The sequence below is a fragment of the Ictalurus punctatus genome, chromosome 10 (assembly GCF_001660625.3).
Source record: "Ictalurus punctatus breed USDA103 chromosome 10, Coco_2.0, whole genome shotgun sequence".
Classification (NCBI taxonomy): Eukaryota; Metazoa; Chordata; class Actinopteri; order Siluriformes; family Ictaluridae; genus Ictalurus; species Ictalurus punctatus.
This window is the reverse complement of record NC_030425.2, coordinates 16444494-16461551: the sequence shown is the minus strand read 5'-3', so window position 1 is coordinate 16461551 and position 17058 is coordinate 16444494. Positions and strand designations below refer to the sequence as shown.

The 17058-nt window shown below is 39.0% G+C and overlaps 1 protein-coding gene across 4 annotated transcripts; it reads left to right on the top strand.

The window, feature by feature from the left end:
• The first annotated feature begins 8219 nt into the window (after positions 1–8219).
• On the top strand, positions 8220–16289 carry hsh2d (hematopoietic SH2 domain containing). 4 transcript variants are annotated; one of them, XM_053683077.1, is made up of 7 exons: positions 8220–9092; positions 10251–10812; positions 10904–11047; positions 12646–12735; positions 12855–13020; positions 13825–13983; positions 14835–16289. In XM_053683077.1, the coding sequence occupies exons 3-7, from the start codon at positions 10926–10928 to the stop codon at positions 15243–15245; spliced, it is 948 nt and encodes a 315-aa protein (XP_053539052.1). In that variant the 5' UTR covers positions 8220–9092; positions 10251–10812; positions 10904–10925; the 3' UTR covers positions 15246–16289. The 4 variants fall into 4 exon arrangements, with proteins under 4 accessions (XP_053539052.1, XP_053539051.1, XP_017334542.1 ...); XM_053683076.1 differs by having other exon boundaries at positions 8220–9108; XM_017479053.3 differs by lacking the exon at positions 10251–10812 and having other exon boundaries at positions 8222–9092.
• The last annotated feature ends 769 nt before the right edge of the window (positions 16290–17058 follow it).

Below are 17058 nucleotides of genomic sequence, written 5' to 3'. Positions count from 1 at the left end.
CTGGTCTCTCTTTTTTCTCTCTCGAAGTTAAAAAGACAAAAAAAAAAAAAAAAACACACAGCTTGAAACCACAAAGCTCCTCTGTCCTGAAGATAATGGAAACCTTAAATTCACAGCTTAAACTCTGAGTGCTGACAATTAATTTTCTATCCATAAAAGTTAAATAAACAGCTCTGCTTTTTTTCTGTTAAATAAGAGCCCATTTAAAAATTTTGTTTATTATAATACGCAGTGGAGTATTTAGTGATTTGGGGCCGAAAACATCAACTATGCGCCCTTTCACTTTTGTAAACCTTATTTTGCTGTCTCTCTCTCTCTCTCAATGCACTCAACCTTTTTTTCTAGGGGGCCCACATTCATGCAGATGTAATAATAACGTTAAAACTTTAATGGTGATATCCTGACAAGACAAAATATGATAAAAAATGTATAAGTTATATATTATTTCTGGGTATTTGATAGGGACCCCTGATTCCCTGGAGCCCTAAACATCTGGGCTATGCATGTAACCCTGTTCCCTGAGAAGGGAACGAAACATTGTATGAGCTTCATGCTGTGGGAAGCATCCTCACACATTACTGGTATCTGAATCTTGTGTAACATCATGCCAATTTATAGGCCTGCAGTGATCAGGTGATGTGGCAATTAAGTGTGTTGTGTGATATAAAAATGGCACCGGTGAACCGTGCCTTCAACCCCTATTATTTGAAGCGAAGGCTCAATTTACAGGCATGCCCCAGTATGACAAAGCTATGCAACGTCTCGTTCTCTTCCCAGGGAAAAGGGTTACATGCGTAACCCAGACAGTCCCTTTCAAAGGGAACTCAACATTGCGTGAGTTTCACGCTGTGGGAATGAGAATACCCATTCCATCATACTGAGGGTACGGCCTGTTCAAAAGATCCAAGCCCGAGTGTCACTGCAAGACATTCGAGGCCCGGGGTGGAATGTATATCCAGGCTGTAATATCGAATGAAAATGTGCAGCATAGACCACCCAACCGCAGCACACACATCCTGTATGGGTAGCCCTTTGGACAAAGCCTTCGAGGAGGCAATCCCCCTAGTCGAATGAGCCCTTATGGCCAGAGGTGTAGCGAGACCACGTGCCTCATAATCGATAGAGATTGCTTCCACTATCCAATTAGAGATACACTGCTTCGACACAGTATCGCCCCTATAGTTGCTGCCAAAGTGCACCACCAGCTGCTCTGACTTACGCCACTGGCCAGAGTGGTGGCCATAAGACGTAAGTACAGAGAGCCCTTACTGTACACAATATGTGTAATTTCTCTTTTTCCAGAGTGAGGAATGGAGGAGGGCAGAAAGCCTGCAACATTACCAGCTAGGAAGCAGACGTAGGCACTTTAGGAATATAATACACCTAGCATGTAGGAAGGCCTTGGCTAGTCCAGGGGTAAAGTCATGGCAGAAAAAGCGTACAAACAGGAAAAAGCATACAAACTTCACCTCTGCCACATTTGCACTATGGCATCCAGCCCCAATGATGCGGGAGGAGTGAGGGCAACCCACAGCAGGCAGTGTGTTGTCTTCTTGGAGGCAAACACGTCCACTTCCGCTTGGCCAAACCTCCACCATATGGACTCCACCACTTGTGGATGGAGCCTCCAATCCCTGGGCCTCAGCCCCTGCCTCAACAGGATGTGTGCCCCCACATTCCAGTTGCCCAGACTGTACATTGCACTCAATGATAAAAACTTTCCCTTCGCCAGAGAAGAATTACTTGCACCTGCCTGAACAGGGGGCACAAATGTAACCCTCCCTGGTACTTGATATATGAGACCACTGCTGTGTTGTCTGTCACAACTAACATATGGTGACCTCTCAATTGAGGAAGAAAGAATTTCAGTGCCAGAAATATGCCCTGAATGACAAGGCGATTTATATGCCACTTCAGATTAGAGCCACTCCAGAGACCATAAGATGAACAGCCATCTAAGTCCACACCCCAGCCCATGAGGGAGTCATCTGTCATTACTGTCTTGTAATAAGGAGATGCCCCTAGAGTGTGGCCCGAGGCTAGAAACCTGGGACACCTCCAAATTCTCAGAGCATGCAGGCATCACCGCATGACACTGATTACTGATGCAGGCTATTTGACGGTACCTCGAATAGTGAAGGCTACAGCAGGGGGGAGAGCTTTCGCTTATAGAGCCCCACAGTTATGGAACAGTCTTCCAATTAGTGTTCGGGACTCAGACACAGTCTGTTTAAGTCTAGGCTTAAAACGTATTTGTTTACTCAAGCCTACCCTGACTAGATTCTGTTCTACTACTTCGCAGACATAATAATCTTTTTTTCTCCCTCTCTCCTTTCACCGAGCCCCACACGAATTTATGGAGATACTAGAGATCCACATCCTTTCTGCCTCTGGATGGAGCTCAAATCTTCTCTAATTCCAGACTGCTGGGACTATGGCTGCTCCTAAGGCCATACAGACTTAAATCCATAATGAAATTTTTCACACTAACTGTTGTTACCCAGATGAGGATGGGTTCCCTTCTGAGTTGGGTTCCTCTCAAGGTTTCTTCCTCTTAAAACATCTTAGGGAGTTTTTCCTTGCCACCATCGCCACTCAGTGGCTTGCTCAGTTGGGATAAATTCACACCTTTAATATCTGTATACCATGTTGATATTTCTGTAAAGCTACTTTGAGACAATGTCTATTGTAAAAAGCACTATACAAATAAAATTGAATTGAATTGAATTGAATTACTCTAAAAGGTCCTCAGACGAAACCCCCAACTTTTCAGCCACCACTGAAACGGTCTCATGTGCAATAGGCCCAATGGTATGACGTTGGCTGCTGCTGCCATAAGCCCCAACAGTCTCTCATAGAGACTGGAGTGGATGCCCAGATCCAGCTTTATCAATGTTGATAGGATTGACAAAACACATGTTAGGGATAGAAACGCCCTTATCATAGTAGAATCCCATATAACCTCCAGAAAAGATGTCCTCTGCACTGGAGAAAGCATACTTTTCTTGAGGTTCAACGTAAGCCCCAAGCTCTTCATGTGGGCAAGATCAACATCTTGATGTTGAAACGCCAGTTCCTTGGATTATGCTAAAATTAACCAGTCGACCAGGTAGTTTAGTACACGGATGCCCTGGAGTCACAAGGGAGCCAGAACAGCATCCATGCACTTTGTGAAGGTGCAAGAGGATAAAGCTAGACCGAAGGGAAGAACCTGATATTGGTACGTGTTGCCTCCAAACGTGAACCTAAGGAACTTCCTGTGAGGGTGCAATATTTCTATGTCGAAATATGTGTCTTTTATATCTATTGTCACAAACCAGTCCTCAAACTGAATCTGTGGAGCGATATGTTTGAGCATCAGTATCTTGAACCTGTAAGTCCGAAGGGTACGCAGATCTAAAATTGGCCGCATACTCCCATCTTTTTTGTGGACCAGGAAATAACATCTGTAAAAACCTCCCTCCCTCAGGGAATGGGGTACATGTCCTATGGCCCCTTTGTCCATCTTACTTCCTGCGCTAACATTGGGCTCTGCTCTGTGCTGACTACTGTGGTGAGGGGTGAGGTTCGGGGCTTGGGGGGTCAAGCTCTGAAGTGGACCCAGTAACCCTTTTCTACGGTAGACAGAACCCATGGAGACACATTTGGTAGTAGTTTCCACACTGCCAGATGGACTTTTAATAACGTTCACTCTTCCACATTCTGTTGGAGGGAACGCATCAGATTTTCGTTGCCCTGTGAGAGCTCTCTGACCATAGAAGACTGAACACTTGGGACATTCCAGTGACATCACTTCCAGGAAGATACATCATCTCTCAACACATGTAAGTTTCTCTCTCTCTTCTATAATGTTCTATGTTTGATGATTTATGAGGTTTGACTGAGGGCGATGTCAAAACTGTTATTTTTAAAGTATAAATTTAAACAATTATTTATTTAACCTAATATAATCAATATCTACAAGTAATATCCTTTCAAATTGTACAACATGTATTTTGGGGCCTTGACCTATTAGCTAGCAATTAGCAAATTAGCTAGTCAAACCTGTTACTGTCAGCCCTGTTACATTTCTAGAGTAACAGGTTTTTACATACTGTAACGATTAGGTGTCACCTTAGCCACACTGTTTTTAACATTTATCTGTGTAAAATGCAAACATTTTTAAAGGTCATCCTAGGTGTATTATTGAGCTAATGCCTATATCATTTAGTGTGGGTAGCATATGAGTATTTGGGAACATCTCAGGCCTGTGCTGAACTGGACAATAGAGGCTTCACACCAGGCATGTGGAATTTCTTTCAAGCCAACCATGGCAAGGGGGCTCCTGATGGAGAAGGAGGTGCACTGAAGAGACAAGCAGATCACCTTATCAGCAAAGACCATGACATACCAGATGCAAGGTCTCTGTTTTCAGCACTGTCCAGAGCACAAACCTCCATCAAGCTGTTTTTTTGTGGAGAAGGAAGATATAAAGAAGGCAATGCATGCCATGCCTCAGAACATCCAACCAGTTCCCTCAACAATGCACCTACATCAGGTTGTGACACTGACAAGAGCCTGATCTGCCGTGATGTCAGTTGCATGTCTGTAGCTATGAAGAGGCTTGAATGTCAATGCCCAGGCTCCCAGTTTGTTAGTTTTCTGTGTGACCAAACTCCAATCCAGCACAGTGCAGTTGACTGGACCAGTTCAGAGGTCATTGGAAAGTGGTGTGTGGTTAGATACGATGATGGACTTCATCCAGGGATTGTGATGGCAATGACTCCTATGCCCAGGTGAAATGCATGCGCAGCGCATAGCGCAGGTCTAAATAGATTCTTTTGGCTTAATCAGTATGATGTACTCTGGTACCTTTATGATGATGTAGTGTGTTTCATCCCTGCCCCACTGCCTGCCATATGGAGATCCAGAGAGACATATGGTTGGATCTTACTCAATAAAACGAGTCTCTGATTTCTGATGATTTCGCTGTTGAACGAAATTGCCTTTGCTGAAATTTCTTACCTCCTTCACTTTCATTTGTGTGGCTGTTCTCAGTCTGTTTTGAATGACTATTGTCAGTTTGTTTTAATTGCTACAAAATATAATGATTATATTGTAAGTTTTGAAATGGTTACATTGTAAGTTTTGTGATTTTTTTTTTTTTTTTTTTTTTTTTTTTTACTTATTTGGTGAAATGTTGGCTCCTTCTATGTGCTGGCTGTTGTTGTTTGTTTTTAATGCTGCCATTTGTTTTTTAACTTGTTAATGACCAGGACAAGATGATCAGCCTCAATAAAACTATTTTTTTCCATAACTCATTGTCAATAATGCATTTATGTAAGGGCAGTTACAAACAAGAGCAGTAAGGTGACAGCAGACCCTTGCCCCAATCTTGCAACTTCACAAGAACATGAACCCAAATTTCAGCATCAAGATCTTGGTCTGTTTTCAGATGATCATAGGAAGACCCAGATCTAATCATCTTCCTTGCATAATAATTGAACCAGATCAGTATATTTTAAGTTTTGTGAGGGGACATACTCACACAGACAAACAGATGGATTCATGTGTCTAATTACAATACCCGTAAAACATTAGATCTCTTAGAAATGTAATGTGTTTTACTAATATAACTATGCCAAGCAAGTGCAAAACAATATAATGCAATTTAAGAAGGTAAAACTTTACAATATTATGTAAACAAATATGTGCAGTGTATACCGAAGAATGTTTGTCCTGTCATCCCTGTTAATAATAATAATAATAATAATAATAATAATAATAAACTTTATTTTATAAAGCGCCTTTAAAGCAGCTTCTCAAAGCGCTGTACATAAAATCACAGTCCACAGAAAAATAAAACAAATAAAAGTTAATAAGAACAAAAACAACAACATTAATAATAAAAATAATTATAAAACAATCTAAAAAGACATCAGCAGTCGAATGCAAGTTTAAAAAAGTGTGTCTTGAGAAGAGCTTTAAAAATGCCAAAAGTCTGGGCTTCCCTGAGTTCAGGAGGAAGAGAGTTCCAAAGTGAAGGAGCATAGACAGAAAAAGCCCTGTCACCCATAGATGTTAGGTGTGTTTGTGGAACAGTTAACAGATTACACTGTGAGGAGCGTAGTCTGCGATTTGGGGTGTAAGGGATTAATAAACCAGATAAGTATTGCGGAGCCAATCCATGTAATGCCTTGTATGTCAACATCGTGATCTTGAAATCGCCACGGAACCTGACCGGGAGCCAGTGTAAGAACTTCAAAACAGGAGTAATATAGTCACATTTCCTGGTTCCCGTCAGGATCCGGGTGGCAGAGTTCTGAACATATTGTAGTTTGTTTATTGCGGTTTTAGAAACTCCGGCTAAAATGGCATTACAGTAATCCAGTCGTGTGACAACAAATGAATTAATCAACTTTTCAGCGACAGATAAGTTTAGCATTGGGCGTAGTCTGGCTATATTTCTGAGATGAAAAAAGGATGCCTTCACAGTGCCCTGAACAAAAAAATCAAAAGTGAGGCTGGGGTCAAAAATTACACCAAGGTTCCTCATCGTACTTTGGGTCTCTAAAACAGAGCCATCAACAAACAGAGACAGTGGAGCCACTCTGCGAATTTGATGACGGGAACCTATTAGCATAACCTCAGTTTTCCCGCTGTTCAGGCACAGAAAGTTATTGTTCATCCATGTTTTCATCTCAGAAATACAGTCAGAAAGATAACAAGCATCAATGTTTTCACCAGATTTAGAGTGAATGTAGATTTGGGTATCGTCAGCATAAAAGTGATAATGGAGGCCAAGCGATCGCAGCAGATGCCCAAGTGGAGATAGATAAATATTGAAGAGTATAGGGCCTAGAACTGAACCCTGAGGAACACCAGTGAGCACCGAGCAAGTGTCAGACCTAAAGCCACACATAGAAATAAACTGGGAACGGTAAGTAAAATAGGATTTAAACCAGTTTAAAACTGTCCCGGACACACCAAAAACACTTTCAAGGCGGGTAAGTAAAAGACCATGATCCACAGTATCGAAGGTGGCTCTAAGGTCAAGAAGAATAAGAAGTGAGGTAGCTCCAGAATCAGAGGCCATCAACAAGTCATTGGTGACTTTGACCAATGCTGTTTCAGTGCTGTGAAATTTACAAAAACCTGACTGAAGGGGTTCAAAAGCTTATTGGTTGTAAGATAAGTACAGAGTTGAGAGGCAACAACACGCTCAAGTATTTTTGCCAAAAACGGAAGATTTGAGATGGGACGAAAATTGTTAAATTCATCCACAGAAACATTTTCTCTCTTTAGTACAGGTATAAGAGCAGCAGTCTTTAGTACTGCTGGAATGACCCCAGTCTCCAGTGATTCATTTATAATGCTGAGGATAGTAGGGCACCACACAGCGAAGCACAATTTGAATAAATTTGTAGGAACTGGATCCAGCAAGCAAGTGGTAGATTTCATGCTGGATACCTCCCTTGTGAGAGCCTCAGAATCCTGTTACTCTGGTCAGTCCTGTTACTATGATGTCAATCCTGTTGCTGTCATTAATTTCATAAAAATGTGAAAATGATATTTGGAATGGCCTTCCAGGTTTTGCCATTGTAACTTTAACTATACTGTATTTTGGACAAAGCCCTTCTTTTAATAGCTCTCTTGTAAAAAAAAAAATATATATTTTTCTTAATTGACATGTGATCACCCTCCAAAATTAAGATGTTCTTGGTCATCTGAATGACAAATATAAGATTGGGGGGGAAAATCCAAAATTTGAAGCAATCCCAGTGAAAATAGGGAATAAAGTACTGCTCATATATGTGAAAACTATTACATAGGTTAGTTCTAATTTAAACTATAGTATATACTAAGACTTGTGTCTGTAACAGGGATGACAAAAATATCAAAACATGAGGTAGATAAATAGTCATAAAATAAAAAATAAAAAAAATGACACAGCCTGAGATGGCACAATACTAGGCACAATACAAAAAAAATCTTGTCATTTTAAGCTGTCTTCAGTTCATGGATATATATATATATATATATATATATATATATATATATATATATATATATATATATATATGTATATATATTAAAAAAAAAAAAAAAAAAAAAAAAAGATTAAACTTATTTTAGATTTTAATTTTTCAAAGTTAAAAAGGCACTGGTTTTGTATCGCTTTTATATCATGCCACGTCACCTGATCACGGCAGGCCTATAAATAGGCATGATGATACACAAACTTCACATACCCGCCCAGTTACTGGGTGCTTCCCACAGACGGAAGCTCACGCAATGCTAAATTCCCTTTGAAAGGGATCGTATGTTATGTAGATTATACTCCATACAAGTCCCTGCAAATGAGCTATTACAATAGACAGATTAAAAGTATTAGAACAAGTGCGTTAATATAGACCTGTGATTTGACTTACTGTACAGCAGGAACTACTTTCAGAGCTAGAAAATTAATCAACATCTGACCAAGCAACTCTGTGCCATAGGCTATCCAAATGATTACACATTAGTTAAATATTTGTAGCCTGTCTATTATAGTATTGCAGTGTGTTTGACCATAAAAGTTAAATAAACGTCTCCTTACAGAAAATGTCACGATTAGGCTGTACGTTTTTATTTGTTAAATAATTTGTTCATCTGTTCAAGTCCCTGTGAACGAGCTGTTACTAGTATAAGGTTGAGTGCATTAATTTAAATATAATTACATATTTAATAAAAACTTGTGTTTGCAGCTGCACGGTTATCACAGCTGATGGTTTAGTAAATGAATCAGAATGACTCTTCTGACCAATCAGAATAGAGAATTCAACAGCGTGCGTGCGTGGGTGTGCGAGAGAAACACTTCCGGACAGTTATGAGGTGTACAGTATATACCCTACTGTAAAGCGAACCGCGAATCTCGTTAATCCTCGCGCTGTCCTGTTTCCGGAAATTGCGCGCGAGGACGCAGAAGACGAACGACTCCCGCGTACTCTCTCGCGCTTCTAAGTGTTGACGGTAACTAACGAACTTCCGTAGCAGTAGATCCGGGATGTGATGAAGTGATCTATGAAGTGTCGCGTGTGATGTCGGTGTGAGAAGCTCAAGCACTCGAACAGGTGTGTTTAAAAGCAGGTACGCGCTCTCGACTTGTTCTTAACGTCTTCTAGGACACGCACTGAATTATAATAGAGGAATGATCTTACCCTATTAATATCATATGAACATGTTGTATGGAGTACAGTAATGAATCAAACGATTGCTGGAAGAAAGCTGAATTGTGAGCAAGTGCTTAAAAATGCCAGGTGAGATCAGTACTACAGTAACTGCCAGTTGAGATCAGTACAACAGTAACTGCCAGGTGAGAACAATACTACAGTAACTGCCAGGTGAGATCAGTACTAATTGCCAGGTGAGATCAGTACAACAGTAACTGCCAGGTGAGATCAATACTACAGTAACTGCCAGGTGAGATCAGTACTAACTGCCAGGTGAGATCAGTGCTAACTGCCAGGTGAGATCAGTACTACAGTAACTGCCAGGTGAGATCAGTACTAACTGCCGGGTGAGATCAGTACTAACTGCCAGGAAAACAAGAGTTACTGTTACTGTATCTCCCCAAAGTTGATTGCTTTCCAAACACAATACCGCATTCCATCTTCTGACAGAAAAATTCACCATATCAACAGTTACACATATTTTTCAAATCTGTTTTCTGAGGAACGATCAAATCAAATCGAGTCTGACTAATAAAGTATATAACATGAAATCGCATTCTTTCTGCGGCAACACTGCTGATTATGAACTTAAATACCATTAGGAGTGACATCATTGAATTCATTCAGCAAATAGCCTATAAAGTCTATAATAGTGGATAAAGAAAGCTATCAGGAGTAACACAGAGAATGCATTTCTGAATGTTATATACATAAAGGTGAACTTTTAACCATCTAAAAATGTTTTTCCACGTCTCCTGCTGTTTGGTTTAGATTGTTGAGAATCAAATGCGTTTCTATTCAGTTATTTGTTCGTGTTTTGGATTTTGCGTTATGTTTTGGAACTCGTGGTTGAATGTTCGTAGGATTTTGATCTAAACAGGGTCAAGGTTAAATATTGCAATAGTGAAATCATTTTTCTTCAATAGCTTCCTTCTTGTTTGAAGTTTATATCAAGGGATACAGATTAGTAAAAATAAGGATTAGATTTGTTGGTGGGGGAGGCAGGCCCATCAAAGTTGTTTTGCTTCTTCATGTGTTTTGCTTGTTTCCTTCCTTTAGATAGTTCAGTACTTGGAATGAGTTGAAGATTAATCATAATCTAAACCATTTCTGTGTAAGTTCTGTGTAATTATCTACACAATAGTATTTTTCACAATTATACCATATAGAAGATTTCTTTCTTTTATACATTTACGAGTGGTTCATGTTTAATACAGTAAATTTGCTTGTTTGCTTTGAAGCAAGAAACTATATTATGTGTTTAAGTTCGAGTGTAACTTCAGAGATTAAAGCAAATACTCTACAAAGTCATTTACCTCGACTCACTAGTCTTTTGAGAAGGGAAAACTAGTTTTTTTACACTGTAACTGTATTCATTCTGCTATTCATAACAGAATTATTTAAGTATCTTAGTTTGACTTACATATTCAAAATGTATTCAAATGAACTAAGAAAACCTGTTTGACTTCTTTCTTTCTTTCTTTCTTTCTTTCTTTCTTTCTTTCTTTCCCCTTTGTATTCATACACACGTCATGTCACTGCACTATTATCTTCACTTCACTCTATTCATGATTATCTGTATTTGTTTTCTCTATGCAACTTAAATCCAGGTGACATTGAGGTGAGTACAACCTGAAACCAGAGACACATGACACATTATATATACACATGATTATGCATTACCTTGTTGTTGTTGTTGTATTTTAAATTAGGGCACAGGCATTAAGCGGAATCATGGCTGAAGCAGTAACACCCAACACAGTCCACCTAACCTCCTGGTTCACTGAGTACCAGAAGAACCACATTGTGAAGGATGGCGTCACCCCGAAATGGTTTCATGGCACCATATCCAGGAAGTAAGGCTCAGAAACACTGCTACTGTTATTCACACTGATACAGATCACAGGTACACCATGTGCATTTACATGAACAGCGTCTCAGATTAAACTGAATGAGAAGTAGTGAAATACTATGATAAGCATACAGTACAAACATTAGCACAGTTTTCAATATCATTCATATTCTTTTCCTTAAATGCCGTAGGGTACATTTTATTTCAAGAGTTTTTTATGTGTATGTATAAAAAACCTCATTCAATTAATGTTGCTTTCCTATTTCTATTAACAATTACAGCAGTAATCACTATTAGCAAGCTCAAAAGTTTGCGGCCCGATTAAATGCTGTAGCTCAGTGTAATCAGAGACCATTTAAACTGAAGAAAAACAAACCCCATCAATACAGTTTTTTTTCTGCAAACAAACCATTTTTGAAAAAATTTGACACATTAATTACATGTTAAATAATATTTTGGCTTTATATTGGAGCCAGAGAGTTTTATCTCTGAATTTTCAACTCGTAGAACCTCATTTTTATTAAATTGTCATTCTAATCTATTTGACCTTATTTATTGTTAATTTGATAAAAGTGGTTATGTTTCATGGACCCCAAGACCCCAGTTTGAGAACCATGGCTCTAGTTAATCACTGCCTAAAAAATATTATGTCTTATTTAAAGCTCAATTAAGCAGTGAAGAGATATAAATATCTGACTGTTAAAAGCAATGAATTTAAAATCATCATTAAAATCGTCTCATTCAAATATATTAATTTTAAAACAACACATCTGTATTTGCTTGTTTTGAATTGTATGTGTAATTTTAATTTGCTGTTCAGAGATACACATTAAAAAAATCAAGCAACTGTATTCAAATAGGTTTTCAACATTTATAAATTCAGATTCAGTCAGTTTTCAGATATAAAAAAAAGGATTGAGGTTGCTTATTCCAGTGCTCAGATTTGACCAATCTTAACTTCAACCAATCTTAACTAAGTTAACTTCAGAATTTTTTGCCTATCCCTGGGTAGCCCGGATGTTTAACTGGAATTTTATCAGATGTGGATTTTGCAAACTGAATTTGACTGGATCTGAAAACTGAATTAGTAAATTTTATGTTGTGGAACATCCAGGAAACAACTTAGTTCCTTTTCTCACTTACGTTATAACAATATATAACAACAATACCAATATGTAAACAGAATATATTCCTTTATTCCTTTATTAATTTATTTATCATATTACACAATTCAATGTCTAATATAGTCTTGCCACTGATTCACATTGTAATGGAAAATAACTCAAAGGTATGCATTTAAATTTTGAGTCAGGCTAAAGAAAATAAATTTGCCAATCAGATGCATAATGAGTAGTCAATTCAGTTACACAATGAGTACTTGATTGGCAACTACTGTGTAAATCATCACCAAACAAAAGAAGCAAACTTCAGAAACATGACATGTCTTGGCTGATGATGATATTTAGGCAAAAGGTGAACATTGTGTACATTTTATTTTTGACCAAACTTATTATTTAAGAAGATCCAGAGTAAAACATCACAAGCTCTATATTTAGAACTATTTAATATTTAAATGCAAATCAGCTGTGTCATGTTTCACAGGCAGACTGAGGAGATGCTAATGACCAAACCTCCAGGCTACTTCCTGATTCGTGTCAGTGAGAGCAGAATAGGATACACCCTGTCCTACAGGTGAGTCACTTACTTTATGAGCCAGTGAGTCAGTTACTTTTATTACAATCATGGCCTCTATTAAATGAAGCAACCTTTAACCACATGCCTAATACTGATCTTTTTGTTTTCATGTTTAGAGCTGAGGATCTCTGCAGACACTTTATGATCGACATTCTTCCAGGAAACCAGTATGAGATTGTAGGTGAGAATGTGCGGCATTGCTCTCTCTATAATCTGGTAGACTTCCACCGCAAAACTCCAATTCGTCCCTACAATGAGCTGCTCACCGTAGCCTGCGATCAGGTCAGATCCTATTTCACTCCATATTATTAATAACAAGCAAAACTATTTTTATTTAATTTATTAAAATCCCAAGAGGTCATTTGCAGCATTGCAGACTTGCAGAAACAGAAGAATGAAATCAAAACACAGAAAGTTAAAAATTACAAATTAACACAAAGCAATTTTTAATTTGGTAAAATGAAAGCTGAGTCATATTAAAAATTCAGTAGTAATTCTTCTTTTCAGAATGCCTCAAATGATACACATTTAATCTCAGTTTTTACAGCTATTTCAAAAGAAACAGTATGAAGGTCATAGTTCACAATGTGGACGGAAATGTCCAGAGGCCACATCTATTTCAGTGAGACTGACCAGCACAGAGGCCACGCCTCCTTCAGTGAGACCGACTGGCAGAGGGGCTGCGCCTCCTTCACTGAGGTTGACAGGCAGATAGGCCATGCATTCTGTAGTGGAACTGACAGATATAAAGGCCATGCCTCCTTCATTGACGTTGACAGGCAGAGAGGCCACATTTCTTTTACTGGAACTGACAGACAGAGAGGCCACACCTCTTTACTGGGACTGACAGACAGAGAGGCCACACCTCTTTTACTGGAACTGACAGGCTTAGAGGCCATGCTTGCTTTATTAGGCTAACAACTACAGAGGGCACACCTACTCCAGACTTTGTAGTTACAGTGACGCTCAATCCATTCAGTTACCATTGCTGAACTACTCTAGCCGAATTCTGAATCTGTGCAGCCATATTGTAAATAAACTTGTGCACTGATTAAAATCATCGCCTCTACAAACATGTCCATGCAGGTTGGAAAGAATATCTCAGAAGACATGCCTCCTGCCCTGCCAGCACGTCCCCCAATTCCAAACCAGAACCTGAGCATCTCATCGGACGTTTCAGTAAGCCCTCTGAGGCTCTATCCCAGCCTAGAGCATGAGCTTAGATCTCTCAGCTTGGACAGTGTGGTAAGCGATTAACACATGCTTGGCAGTGTAATGGCAAATGATTGTAATGTGGGTACAGATCGCTACAGCCAGGGTAATTGTTCCAGATTTCATATCACATTATTGTACATTGTTATGGTTTGTGATATTATCATGATACTAGTACAAGATTACCTGTAGCTGTCTTGTGGCCTTTTCTAAATAGGGTTCATTTATGTAGGGAAGAGCAAACTGACTAGTACAGCTAACTGTACTGCACAACCTATATGTAACGAATGGTATCATTGTTTGTTATTTTGATTTTCAGTCAATTTTCTCCAAATATAGCCATTTCACTCACTAATTAGGTCTCACCAGTCTACAAGGTTAATGTGAACTATGCTTTCAAATAAAAACAGCTGGTGCATCTTTTTAAGCTGCTGCTCATGCAATGTCTTAGGAGAGCCACAGTAATACTAGCACATAGTTTTGTGCATCTGACTTCTAAACTGTTTCTAGGGGACATTTTACTTGGCCCCACCCACAACGACTAGTAACCTAATGTTTATTAGTCTCTAGAAACTGGCTGGTACTCATTAACTTTTAGAACTGAACAACAAGAAAAAGCAGAATAACTGTCAAAAACTAATTAGTGTTAATTTCCTACCAGTGGTAGGAAAGAGGCCCAAAGAGGTTTCCTTTTTTTCTTTACAGATAACAAATATATTTTGACCATACCCACAAGTATATTTCTCAGATCACTCAGATTTCTTTCTTTTTGTTGCTGTGTTGTTAATATAAGATTTCATTTGATATATTTGACATTTTTACACTATCTTCCCTGGTACTCTAGGTATATTACGTGATCACACAGTCTTGTTTGTGTATTTCAGGGATCTCCTCTAAACCCTGCACCACAGTGCAGACCAAAATTCATCCCCACTCTACCAGAGATTACGACCAAATGGTGCTCTGCACATGCTAAAACCACCACTGGAGGAGAGCAAACTACAGGTTTACCAACAGCCTGCAACCAGAGAACATCTAAAGACAAAGTACCGCAAAAGAGTCTGGCAGAGTTGAAGTTCACCCGCATAAACATAAATCAGTGCAAGAAGATCTTCAAGAAGAAGAAGAACCATTCAGAGGAGCACACGTACATGGAAATCAATGAATCTGAAGTCACAACTGAACCTGCAGCATTGCAGATAGATGCAAACAGGGACCACCAAGAGGTGCATGGTGTTTCTGGTACAATCCCATTGGAATACCTAAATCCACCTCCGTTTGCTCCTGGCTATTGAACATAATCCAAAAGAACAAATTAAAAGATTAACAACACTAATAGTTTTTCACCACAGCCATTTATTTAGAATGTATTATATTTTATTGTTTTGCCACACTCCTGGAATGATGTATACATCTGGAATAATATTCATATACACGGTTGTTGAATGTTCAATTCTGATTGGTCAGAAGGCAAAGATTGATTTTCTATAACAGCACCTCTGCTAACAGCTGCAAATTACAGGCCTATATTAATGCGCTTTTTCTAATATATATTGTTTCTATAGTATCAACTTACTCAGGATGATTGTATAGTGGACACTCCATGGAATCTACAGTAAAAGGATTCTAAATATGTTTTCTATATATATTTTTTAACAGTCTCCAGTATCAGCACTTTGTAACAGTACGTTTTCAGACATGTGAAAATCTTCATGACCGAAGACTTTCTGGTTTCTGAGTAACATGTCAAGCTGCATTTTTTGTCTTAAAGTGAAGGAACGACTGTTTATGTTTATATAACATAAGTGATAACAGGAACTATCTTGTTTCACAGACTTTCCTCAACATTTGTAACTATAAATAGTTAAAAAGCATGAAGTGTCATTCATTAATAAATGAAAAACTTTAATGGTCTGCAAATTGCAATGGTACAAGAGGAATAAAACAGTTTGAGGTGTGCTGTATTTCCTATTTTTTAGTCTGACAAAGGCAACATGTAAATAATTATGCTTATTATTATTATAATTATTATTACTACTACTACTACTACTACTACTACTAGTAGTAGTAGTAGTAGTAGTAGTACTAGTAGTAGTAGTAGTACTAGTAGTACACTCAAAAAAGTACTGGGTTGTTTCTGTAAACACATTGTTGGGTTGCTCATGCTGGGTCAAATGGGTTGCAAGGTTGTAAATGTCAGTTTTTAAGTGAGTGTTGTGTAATTCAGGGGTTCCCAAACTTTTCCAGGGCAAGGCCCACCAAATGGCATTAACATTTGTCCGAGGCCCCCCTTTTGCAAGATATCTTTAAAACACATTAAAAATACAGACTTCTGAATATATGCCCCTTTTTTTATTATAATTACATCTTACATCTTTACATTACATTACATTAGGAATGTATTGTTTGTGTGTGTGTGGTTGTGTGAGAGTGAGAAAGAGAAAATCATGTATTTATTTATTTTTCACACCAAATTGTTGAGGCCCCCAGGGCGCCCCCTGGCGGCCCCCAAGGGAGCCGCAGCCTCCACTTTGAAAACCACTGGTGTAATTAACAGGTGGGGACCAGCATGGTGGGATATTTGCAAAATGCAGAGACCAGTCAAACATTCCTGCACATTTTGTGCCATGGGAATGAGACAGCAATGTGCCAGACTCTTTGCTGGAGGCTGTTGATGTTTCTTTTAAGGCTTTCTTTGTGTTTGATGTTAATTACACTAAGCAGTGTCTTCCCACCTGGGAATTTCTCCAGCATGCGGTCTATCCAGCACGCGATGGACATATGTCAACTGGCGGGGCACATGTTGGCTTAGTGGTTAGCACGTTCGCCTCACACCTCCAGGGTCAGGGTTTCGATTCCCACCGTGGCCCTATGTGTGCAGAGTTTGCATGTTTTCCCCGTGCTGCGGGGGTTTCCTCCGGTTACTCTATTTCCTGATCCCTGGGATAGGCTTCAGGTTCCCCGTGACCCTAAAAGAAGGCTAAGTGGCATAGAAGATGGATGGATGGATGTTAAATGGCCATCTGTTGCAGGACTCCTTCTTGTTCTTGTGGCTGAAGATAGTTCTTAATGACTCTAAATGTTTGGATAGATTGTCATGTGGCATGA